This window comes from Phyllopteryx taeniolatus, chromosome 10, assembly GCF_024500385.1.
Source record: "Phyllopteryx taeniolatus isolate TA_2022b chromosome 10, UOR_Ptae_1.2, whole genome shotgun sequence".
Lineage (NCBI taxonomy): Eukaryota > Metazoa > Chordata > Actinopteri > Syngnathiformes > Syngnathidae > Phyllopteryx > Phyllopteryx taeniolatus.
The window spans coordinates 13604393-13616095 of NC_084511.1; the positions used below are offsets into that span (position 1 = coordinate 13604393).

Genomic DNA, 11703 nt, shown 5'->3' on the forward strand with positions numbered 1-11703 from the left:
GGGTCTTTTTACTCTCATGTGTATATGTCGTCAATCATTTGAATTTGATCTAATCAAGCTCGCATTGGCAGATATCTGAAGTGTATAGGATATTTAACCACATTTGAAAGAGGGCTGATTCCATTCTGAAGATAGCTAACTCCAACTGTTTTATATTTCTACTTACACTGACGTGACGCATATTCAATATTGTGCAAATTAAGAGCAAACAAAAATAATAATAATTATCCGACTCATGATACTTGAACCATGCAGTGTAAATCCAGCTATAGAGAATTCCTTAAATTTATCTGGAATTGTGTAACCAAGAGACACTTAGACAAAGCTTGGTTTTCCTGAGGTGCCAAAGAAAGAATCTGCAGTGTTTGCAACTCACATCGGAGTTGGTGCCAGACGGTGAAATAAGCTTAGGATCAGTAGGGGCAAGTTCCCCTTCACTTTCCGATTCCTCGTCCATGCTCCACCCGTCTCTCATGGTGATGTCTGGCAGTGCACTTGGGGTCAGAGTGGGGTTGAGTTCCGATATAGTTTTAGACATCAGATTAAAAACAGTAGGTTTGTATGTCCTTTTGACTGAGCGTGAAATGTTTGAGGCTCGAGAGCCTGTAACAGGGTGTTCCCAAGTCTGGTGATAGGGGATGAAGGCCTTGCTCCGTTTATACGCAGCATGATTGTGGTGCTGCTGCTTCATGTCGGTGCTGTCAAACAATGTGGTGCCAAAATGCAGGTACCCATTTGAGGTGGGAGAACAGTGTTCTAGACTGTCCAGACTGTAAGGGGTGAAGCCACCCCTGTTAAAGGGTGGCAGCGATTGAAATGAGTCTGTGTTATCGTTGCATGGCGAGGGAGGCAGAAGGACAGACTCAAACTCATTGTCATCATCCCTGACTGGACTTGAAGAATGCAAGTGGTTCTTAGCATGGAGGTCAGCATTCTTGACCACAGCGTTAAAGTCACACAGCGTCTTCAGCGGGCTGTAACGGTTGGACGCTGATGGCTGCTCCGACCCGAGTTTCGCCATGCCGCACTGCCTTCTGTAGGAGGCCCCCACGAATCCATTGCGGGGCCTTGGCTCCAGCTGGCTGGGGGAGCCAAACGCTGAGTGAAAAGCCGGTCTGTACGACTGACTCATGTTGTCATGGCTCGTCCCTGTCAAGGAGAGGGGAAAAAAAGGGCAATTTGATTTTCTTAGGGCCACAAAAACTGCAAGGTAAATTATTGTGTAGATAGAGAGCAGTGGTGGGGAAGTACAGTCACTGACTGTGGTTGTTATTGATGTCATAATCAATTACTTACTCCTTGTTCTGTATTCTATCTATGATATAAATATACCCATAATACCCGGCCTCGCCTGTGTGGAGTTTGCATGTTCTCCCTGTGCTTGCGTGGGTTTTCTCCAGGTTTCCTCCCACATTCCAAAAACATACACAGTAGGTTACTTGAAGACTCTGAATTGCCCAGCAACATATATATCCATCCAACCATTTTCTGAGCCGCTTCTCCTCACTAGGGTCGCGGGCGTGCTGGAGCCTATCCCAGCTGTTATCGGGCAGGAGGTGGGGTACACCCTGAACTGGTTGCCAGCCAATCGCAGTGCACATACAAACAAACAACCATTCGCACTCACACCTACGGGAAATTTTAGAGTCTCCAATTAATGCATGTTTTTGGAATGTGGGAGGAAACCGGAGTGCCCGGAGAAAACCCACGCAGGCACGGGGAGAACATGCAAACTCCACACAGGCGGGGCCGGGGATTGAACCCGGGCCCTCATATATATATATATATATATATATATATATATAATATATATATATAAACAGCATGTACGTCTCAGTTCTGATGTTCGAATTTCTGCTCGAGTCGTGTGTGGAGTTTACATGGTTTCCTCATGTTTGTTTACATTTTCACCGGATACACCAGCTTCCTCCTATATTACCAAAACATTCTGGTTGGGTTAACTGAAATTTCCATAGGTGTGTGAGTATAAATGGTTGTTTGTCCATTTGTGCCCTGCGATTGGCTGGTGACCAGTCAAGGGTGTTCCCCACCTCTGTCCCAAAGTCAGCTGGGATAAAGCACACCCGTGACCCTAATGACCAAAAGCAGTGTAGAAAATGTATCACTGTTCATAATATATAATAATAATAAAGTGTTTAATGACCAAAAGCAGTGTAGAAAATGTATCACTGTTCATAATATATAATAATAATAAAGTGTTTTAATACGTTTAATATAGCTGTGTCAGAGGACTTTCTCAAAAAATTGAACTCATGGCCCCTTTCCCCCCCACTACTTCTGATTTCGAGAAGAGTTGTCATTGCACGGCCTCCACACAGGAGGCGGGTCAAAACAAAACTCAACTTGTGCGTGACACATTTCATTCATAAAAACCTGTACAATAATGCCGCTTGGATTGCCTATTGAGGGCCATTGCTATGGCGGAAGAGTCAATGGAGGCGGCTGTGAAGGAAGGAGTGGTGACAGTGAACCAGCCAGCATATGAACACACACATAGGAAGACAGACATAGGAAGCTCCTGTACATTCAACTCACAAAAATCACGCCGGTATGGAAGGGGAGGAAAAACTCACCATGTGCTGGTCGGTCACTATGAAATCAACAACGGATGCGTGATTATGAGGCACAAAGCAAGTGATTGTGCGCAGATGTGCCCAATCCCAGCAGCGGTCCCCGAGTAGGCCGAGGCAAGGCGCTCATTCCCTGCGCCGGCCCTCTCTGCTAACCGCCACTCTACAAACACAAAGTAGCACTTCTGATCAACACAAAGCGAGCTCCATGACGACTAGCGTGTGTCAGCGAGCCATCGGCGGTCCCCACCTCTGGCACCCCTGCTATCTAATTGACTACATGATTTCCACCCCCCAATCCCCCCCCTGCCCCTGGTTGGCCTCCGGTTTGTGTTAAAAGAAGCTCAGAGAGCGAGCGAGCGAGCGAGCGTGTTGGTGAGCTGAGCTGCAGCCAATCGGCACCGCCACCCAACCCCCCAGTCAGTCTTCACAGGCCGTGACACCCAAGCCTCGCGAACACACACGTACGACTGCCTCGCGCACGCGCAGCAAGTTGAACTATTACGACACAGAACCGGGGATACGAGTCAATAAACCAATTTATGAATGGCCGTTTAACCCAACGTGTGTTCCGACAGCGGAGGGCCCGTGTGGTACAGTCGTAGAAACACCAGCGGCCATGTTGCTTTCCCAGGCCGACGTGATGATAAGCGAGGCCGCTTGGGCTGAAATTCGACTTAAAAAAAAACCAAAAAAACGATCCCAGACACTCACAAAGTATACACTTTTACTTGGATGAACCTGTTCGTCTCCCAGTTCGTCTTCACGCACAGAGACAAGCCCGTGGGCGGCCACTCCAATTTTGCAGTACAACAAGACAGTGCGGCCCACAAGATGGAACAAAGACAGCCCAGCTGTACACGACGACGTGACAGCGTTGCGACTTACCTCGGATCACATTTGGGGGTTAACGACCTAAAAGCGGCGTTTATAGTCTAGTTTTAGTTGAAAAATCGTCTTGAAACCCAAGGAAACTTGTTCACCCTCTTCGCAGCAGCACCGTTTTAACACGAAATGTCACCCTTTATAAAATCTCCAGGCAAAACAAATCGTTGAAGATATTACCAAATACTGAAAATGTATCACTATTTAATTGAACAGAACGTAAACTAATGTGTAATTTTACAGGTTAATTGTTCTATCGAGAGACGGGGGCCCTCCGGTGTACACAGAGGGAATCACGCAGCTTCGTCTTAAGAATTCATGAAGCAAAACGTTTTTATTTGGATTTTTTTTCAACAAAGTGCAACAACATGCGGTGAATCTGTAAGCAATACGGTTACAAGACAGTGGAAACTATGTGGTTTAAAAAAAAATAATAATAATTCTGTCTGACAAACATGGCAACATAGCGTGCCCAACAGCTCCAACAAAGTATTCCACCAGGTATCCTCCACTACTTTCTAGTGATTCCCAACCAGTGTGCCATGGGGGAACATTAGGTGTGCCGCAGCAAAGTATCCAATTTCACACTGTGGATCCCCTTTCGTGTGCCATGGGGGAACATCAGGTGTGCCGCAGCAAAGTATCCAATTTCACACTGTGGATCCCATTTCGTGACATTTTTGTTTGGTAGTATGCTGTGATTTTTTTCCTCATGTACAATATGTGCTTTGGCTCAAAATTTGCCCAACACTGGTGTATGATACTTCACAGGAATCATAAAACACTTTCACAATTGAACCAGCCATACCAAAAATCCAGTCTTTGCAAGAAAACAAGCATGAATACTTCTAGAAGTGGATGACACGTTTATGTAAGCTCAGACGGTGGTGATGCATATGACTGTTTATAACAAAATACATAGGTAGAAAATTGTACAAGAAACTGGTCCTACATGTTCAAGGAGGGCTCACTTCACAACTAAAGACTTATGTTTTACCACCAAAATAATAACATGCATGCTGCTCTGCCAAGTGCTTCTTGGTAAAATCTATGTCAACAGATTAGACTGTACATTGAAACAGAGGCAGGAAGTTGAGGACAAGTGCTTGGCCGAGTGTCCTCTTTTTTTCTGCATGCTGTTATGTTATGAACTGGTTTCACCTGACTTTACGAGAGGCTCACACAAGTCTCTCTTCTCCATCATGGCATAGGCAAGCAACGGAATATCACAGCCAGTAAAGTCCAGTTTGGTTGGACTAAAGTCGAGTTTCTTGGGAGCATCACCTCCACTTTCCAGCTCCTTGAGCCTCGCCGGACTCTTGATGCTACCGGGGGGCCTGCCGGGGCTCACCTTATAGCCGGCTGCTTTGGTGGTCCCGAGGGGCCTCCCCGGGCTGGTTTTAAAACCAGCAGCTCTTGTGGTCCCAGGTGGACGTCCGGTACTTGTGCGGTAACCAGCTAACTTGGTGGTCCCCAACGGTCTGCCTCTCCTCCCGGACTTCACTTTGCCTGTATTTTTTTTGGTGCCTTCAGGCCCGGCAACCTCCCCGCTATTGGTCGTCAGCGCCTGAAGCTGAAAGGCATTCTGGGTCTCCTGTGTCGGCCCCGCCATCACCTTGTGCATGTTCTGTGGCAATGGAGGCATGCCTGCAAATGAAAGGTGCAAGCCAGAGTTTGTGGAGGAGCAGGGGTAGAACTTGTTAGATTGGAGGGTACATAAATCAAAGCGGCCTGGCGGGTGACAGTTCTCTGGAGGTCCAGTCATACAGAAGTCGCTGCTGCTGCTGCTACAGGTCACTTGATGCATCATTTTCTGTTGGGGGAGGGGGGGGCACCAAAATAACAAACTGATGTTAATACACTCAACGCCACAAATAACTGGCATCCCCCTTAATTTTTATGCTGTACACAACACATAATTCTCGACTAGTCAATGAAGCGTAGCATGCATATCCAGGTAACGTAGTTTTCGAAAAGAAATGTGAACCTAGATCGGTGGGTGGGGGAACTCACGTACCTCAGTCTTGGTATAACACACAGCAAAATGTTAATATCGTATTGTTAACAACTGTCATGTCTGCAAAGCACGCCTAGCAGTCCGCAGTTAAGAGCGAGCGATGGCTTCAATTATTTTTGATCCCTCAACAAACAGTGGTCGAGATGAGCCAGGAAGCCATTTTTGCCTCGGGGGGGAAAAAAACCAAAAAAAAAATGTAGCAAGATGGATTAACCACGCATGCGCAAAATTTACGACATCGCACTTCCGGAAGGAGTAACTCGAAAAAGCAAACGGTAACTTTTTTTTTTTTTTTAAATCCAACGTCGACGTGAACTTGCAAATTTGCAAAACATTTCAATTGTATTATATGTTTAACTTTTTTTTCAATTAACAAATTCACCAGGTGGAAATTCTTGGGGCAGGCGTTGCTACAATTCATTTACGCGACATCACTCAAACGAGTTCACCGTGATTAAAACTGAACGAGGTCGCTGTTTTAATTACGGTGAACAATATTTTCGTTGTCTGTCTACTGCATTCAGTATAATGCTGTGTAATTTAGAACACTACAATCAACACCCACAAACAATTTTAATACATCGACAATGGCATTGTTGATGTATGTATTGTTACAGTGTCCATCAGAACTGGGCATTATTGTCCCTAGGGGTTAAAGCACAAATGTGATTGTTCTACTTGATCTCATGGTTGTGTTTCTGCAACCTGTCAATGTGGCCAGTCAGTGTCTTGAAATTACAAAATAAACAAACATATATTGAGAGGTTTTATTAACATCCATAAATTCAAGTACAGACACTAGATTTCTGGAGCAACTGCAACGCACAATGATCAGCGTTTTTTCTGTAGATGGTCACTTCTAAAACAGATCCAAGATGAAGTCCACGTGACTTAGGATTCTCTCATGAGCTTGGTCAGCTTCTGAATCTTTGTCTTTGTGGACATGTCCACGTACTTGTCTCCGATACTGACAATCATGCCACCCAGGATTGATGGATCAGACTGTAAAGAGGATGGTATTTTCACATAAATTGTTACTGTACAATACTATAGGCAATATTGGTGATAATACACAGTTACAAATACAAAAAAAAACTATCAGTCCTGAAATGGGTAATTTTCATACCATTAAAACAATTGACTTTTAAATGAAAACAAAATTAAATAAAAAAGGTAGATAACATGCATGTGCATCACCAGTAAATCAAATGTTACAGATTCATAGGTCAAATTGCTCAAATAGGGTGAAAACGAGGCCGGCACAGTGGAGGACTGGTTAGAGCGTCTGCCTCACACTTCTGAGGACCGGGGTTCAAATCCCGGCCTGGCCTGTGTGGAGTTTGCAGGTTTTCTCCAGGCACCCACATCCCAAAAACATGCATGGTAGGTTAATTGACAACTCTAAATTGCCCGTAGGTGTGAACGTGAGTGTGAATTGTTGTTTGTTTGTATGTATGTGGCTGGCAACCAGTTCAGGGTGTACCCCGCCTCCTGCCCGATGATAGCTTGGATAGGCTCCAGCACGCCCGCGACCTGAGTGAGGAGATGCGGCTCAGAAAATGGATGGATGGAGGGTGAAAACGAGCAAAGATGGTTTGTAGATAATTGCAATGTTTGAGAATATGCCAATTACAGACATGACGTTGTTTGTCCCATGTCAAAAGCCCTGCCTGTAGGCGATCATTCTAGCATATGCGAACAGCGTTCTTTCATTATTTTCGTTCATAGAGTGGTCACCACACCGAGGAGTTTAGTTTTCCCTCCTCTTGTAAAACGCTTCAATTCAGCACAGAGTGGGGTACTCAGAAGGTGCTGCCTCCCAATCACTGCTGCCTGAGCAGACGGGTTCACTGGCTTTCCCAGCTGCGGGGAACGAAACAGCCATGTCTGGTGCCTCATAACCGATCAGGGAAGAGAAGCTCGGATGCTGGGTGAGTCCACGTCTCTGCGCAGCCCGCGACGGCCAGGCCCCCGCTTGGTGCGGAATTGAAGCATACCAGGACATTCACTGTACGTATGAAGTGTCAATGTGTCCTGCAATTCGCCTTAGTTCTCGCAGCTACTACCTGCCTTCTTCATCAATGCACAAGCCGCTAATCCCACTTTGGTTGTGTGAGGGCGGACGGAAACGTCGCTGTTGCACCCCACACCCGTGCTTTAGTTCAATTTTGACAAAAGGTGCGTTGTGTAATTTAGGCCACCTTGTCCCACTTTTCAAAACTGTTACAATTATCTGACAGCTTAAGGTAGCCTACAAACATTTACCACCAAATATTTTGAATATCAAAGTTTATCACCAACTAAAAAGTATGGATTTGAGGAAATTCTATTTCCTGAGCTCGATAAAAGTCCTTAAAATCCTTCTTGAGGACTACTATCTAACAAGTGAATCATCAACACTAAATATAGTTTACCATTTCAAACGCTTTTATAATCACATCTTGGTAATGAGTCATTTGTGTCACTCTCCACTTTATTATATTTTTTTCATTGATCCAAAAATTAACTGGTTCAGTTTATAGTTCATAATTGAAAATTTGGAACTAAGTTCACCATTCCAAAAACGAATTAGTTCATAGTTGTTTTTTTCCTCAATATGTTTCTTAAAGGCGGCCGACTGGTTAGAGCGTCAGCCTCACAGTTCTGAGGTGCGGGGTTCAATCCCCGTCCCCGCCTGTGTGGAGTTTGCATGTTCTCCCCGTGCCTGCGTGGGTTTTCTCCGGGCACTCCGGTTTCCTCCCACATCCCAAAATCATGCATTAATTGGAGACTCTAAATTGCCCATAGGCATGACTGTGAGTGCGAATGGTTGTTAGTTTCTATGTGCCCTGCGATTGGCTGGCAACCAGTTCAGGGTGTACCCCGCCTCCTGCCCGGTGACAGCTGGGATAGGCTCCAGCATGCCCGCGACCCTAGTGAGGAGAAGCGGCTCAGAAAATGGATGGATGGATGGATGTTTCTTAAAATACTTGCTTTTCATTTTCCCATTGTTAACACCCATTCAATCCACACTCTTAGCCAGTTGGAGCTTTCACCCTACAATCGCAAAAACATGTTGCTTGCATGGTCTTTTTTAAAATGAGGAATTCAAACAAAAACAGGACTTTTGTCCTAAATGTGCAAACAAAAACACAACATAGTATGACAGGAATGTTGGTGAAAGGACACTGATAACTTTGAATTCCTCGCAGCTCTGGTTGACTAACAGAATATTTTATCTATTCTTATATTACAAAACAAAAACAATTCCATAACATGACTAGGGTTAGGCATCGAGAATCGATTGGAATAACATTCGTTCAAATTAAAAAATTTCAGTTCCCAGTTTCGATGCCTACAGTCCACAGAATCCGAAGAAGAAAGTGGCGAAAACCAACGAAGAAGACCGCGCACAAAGACGTGCTTGTGTCTCACGGCGGTGGCGGCGAACAAAAGTGTGTCTTAACTATGTAAAAATAAATGACCAGTCACCTCAGTGTAACTCTTGGAATAAGATTATATTGTGCTAATATTGTGTGTTTGGCTTTCCTAATCAAGTCCAATCAAACAGCTGGACTCCAATGAAGGTGTAGAACCATCTCAAGGATGATCAGAAGAAATGGACAGCACCAGAGTTAAATAAGTGTCACAGCAAAGGGTCTGAATACTTATGGCTGTGTGATTTCAGTTTTTCTTTTTTAATAAATCTGCAAAAATTTCAATTTCAATTCTTTTTCCGTCTATATGGGGTGCTGTGTACATTGAGAAAAAAATTTACTTAAATAATTTTAGCATATGGCTGCAATATAACAGTGAAAAATTTAAGGCTGTCTGAATACTTTCCGTACACACACACACACACATATATATATATATATATATATATATACACACACACACACACACACACACACACACATATATATATATATATATATATATATATATATATACACACACACACACACACACACATATACAGTAGCTAGCTAGTCTGGCTAATCACAGCGCAGAGCAGTGAGGCAGACAGACTGGAGCTTTTCCTGTGTCTGTACAGGATGATCACACGTTTGTGTTTATTTATGTATGTATTTTTTGGGGGGGGGGGGGGGGGGGGGGGTGGGGGGGATTGTAGTTTCATCTTCCTGGTTGGCTGTCAATTTATTTGGGCGGCCCACCCAAGTAAATCCAATGGAGGGAAAACACTGCACTGTAGTTTGCTAGTGGTTGGAATGCCATCTCTATGATACACTACTGTGGATTAACAGACAAGATGGTAGGAAAATAAAATCTCGACTAAAATTGTACCTTGGTTTCCAGCTTGATAGTTTCACCTTTCTGAAGAAATCCATTGAGTGCGACTTTCAGCTCAGCTAGATTAGCTTGATCCAAAGGCTGAAATGGATATATATTGACTGGGTGCATTTATGTATAGCTACAGTAAATCCTCAAAGACAACATAATTAAAAGGACAGGCAGGAACATTTGTGTGACCAACCTGAGCAGTGGTTACTGAGCAGATCACCTCTCCACGGTGTGCACTCATCATCTTGCCGAAAGCAGCGATGACGTCACCAGTTAGAGTAAGACGACCATTGTCAGACAGGACATCTACAGAAACCAAAAATTCATCAACACACAAGCACATTTTTATACAATTGCATTGATGCTACGGTATGTACACAAAGGAGCGGGCTCACTCAGTGAAACGGCACATAAGGAAACACTGCGCAGCTCGTAGTTAGCAAATATAGGCTTCATGAGGTTAGCCAAAACTATCCAGAAACACATCCTCCATGCTACACCATGTAGACATGCTCTGATGTGGGATTTCTCTCCAGTGGTGGAATATTTATGATATTAAAAAATAAACTTCAATTAAGTGAAAACTCACTGATGAGGTTAACTGTAATAGGGGAGACTTTAGCCTTTGCAAGGGCATCGTGAAAGGTCTTCTGCTTAAGGCTGCGCTTCACATGGGGGTTCATGACCACACTAGAAAGTATGGGGTCCTTGATGAGAGCCTGTGGGTGAAAAGCAGCATTTGAGAAGTGTAAATAATTTTTTTGCTCGTCAAATCTGTCTGGATTTAAAAAAAAAAAAAAAAAAAAACACTACTTACATTCACTTTACCCAGCTCCTTCTCCACTTGGTCCAGTTTGTTCTGCTTACTAGCAGCTGAAAACAGAGCAGTGGCATAACGACCTTCGACTCCATAAACCTGGATGGGTGGCTAGAAGGAAATTCAAATAGGTTTAGATGATATTAAAACACATTTACACTTACACTGAATGTAGGGCCGGTTACGCTACATGATGTATAATTTTATTTACCTTGACCAGTTTGGCTGCAGGCCTAATGGCTGATGTGCTAAACTGGCGGGCCTGCGGAAACATAAGTAACAAATCTGTAACATTAAAGATATCAAAAACGTGAGCACATTAATATTTAGTTCGCTTTGGAGCGATCACATATACAGTACAGTAAATTGCAGCTAGCGGGTAGACGAGCACTTTAGCAGTCATTCAAGTGCAAAGCCGCGTGTAATTATTCCTGACATACAAAAATCAACAGTGGTTCTCCGTGACTTATGGTGCATTAGATTGACTTTCAAACAGATGCATATCGAGTTTGAGATCATGTAACATGTAATAAAATATGCAAAATCATTGAACGTCTTACCTGCTGTCCTAGCATGAGGGCTGCCATTTTCTCCTCCAGCTGTCAAGGCTGGAAGCACAGAATGCGCATGTGCAAACCGCAAGACAAATCGGCTATCCATGGGGGCTGTAGTCTTTTAAACATAAACCACCCGTGTGCAGGCATTTGATTATGGTTAAATACACTAGTGAGGATAAGCGGTTCAGAGAATGGGTGGATGGATGGAAAAGTACACTAGTATTAGTATGGAGTTTACTATACACATAGCGACGAGTCGTTTTGCCCAATTTTGGCTTGATAGCACGCTAGCATCAAGGTTTTCAGGTTTATATCATTTCAAAAAAGAAAGTCAATATTATCGTTAACGTGTAACATTAAACTGACCACTACACCCTGACTACACTTTGTAACAGCAGACGGTTCGACTGCAAATCTTTAGCTAAGCGATTTTGTGGAAAGAACGACTGATACACGGATTCGTTCCGCACTTGGCCCTTAAAAATGGAACTTGACATTAACCATCAGCTTGCACTTTTATACTATAGTATCAATAAACCATCACACTTTACA

At 43.8% G+C, this 11703-nt stretch overlaps 3 protein-coding genes across 11 annotated transcripts in view; all 3 read right to left on the minus strand.

Annotated features, from left to right (window-relative positions):
* Positions 1-3632, minus strand: part of LOC133484513 (histone-lysine N-methyltransferase, H3 lysine-36 specific-like) — a 28940-nt gene extending 25308 nt beyond the window's left edge. For 4 of the 8 annotated variants that reach the window (XM_061787225.1, XM_061787224.1, XM_061787222.1 and 1 more), the window contains exons 1-2: positions 2595-2835; positions 377-1149 (exon numbers count right to left, since the gene is read on the minus strand). In XM_061787225.1, the coding sequence (XP_061643209.1) occupies positions 377-1132 (756 nt within the window). In that variant the 5' untranslated portion in view covers positions 1133-1149; positions 2595-2835. The other 4 variants (XM_061787218.1, XM_061787219.1, XM_061787220.1 and 1 more) reach the window with 4 other exon arrangements.
* Positions 3633-3784: 152 nt separating this feature from the next.
* LOC133484514 (UPF0461 protein C5orf24 homolog) lies at positions 3785-5690 on the minus strand. Its single transcript, XM_061787227.1, has 2 exons — positions 5494-5690; positions 3785-5289 (listed from the first exon to the last, which is right to left on the minus strand). Exon 2 carries the CDS (start codon positions 5284-5286, stop codon positions 4621-4623), a length of 666 nt encoding a protein of 221 aa, XP_061643211.1. The 5' UTR covers positions 5287-5289; positions 5494-5690; the 3' UTR covers positions 3785-4620.
* Positions 5691-6246: 556 nt separating this feature from the next.
* Positions 6247-11262, minus strand: atp5po (ATP synthase peripheral stalk subunit OSCP). 2 transcript variants are annotated; one of them, XM_061787229.1, is made up of 7 exons: positions 11155-11262; positions 10806-10856; positions 10595-10705; positions 10367-10496; positions 9971-10083; positions 9781-9867; positions 6247-6495 (listed from the first exon to the last, which is right to left on the minus strand). In XM_061787229.1, the coding sequence occupies exons 1-7, from the start codon at positions 11179-11181 to the stop codon at positions 6385-6387; spliced, it is 630 nt and encodes a 209-aa protein (XP_061643213.1). In that variant the 5' UTR covers positions 11182-11262; the 3' UTR covers positions 6247-6384. The 2 variants fall into 2 exon arrangements, with proteins under 2 accessions (XP_061643213.1, XP_061643212.1); XM_061787228.1 differs by lacking the exon at positions 6247-6495 and adding an exon at positions 6560-7026.
* Between the last annotated feature and the right edge of the window lie 441 nt (positions 11263-11703).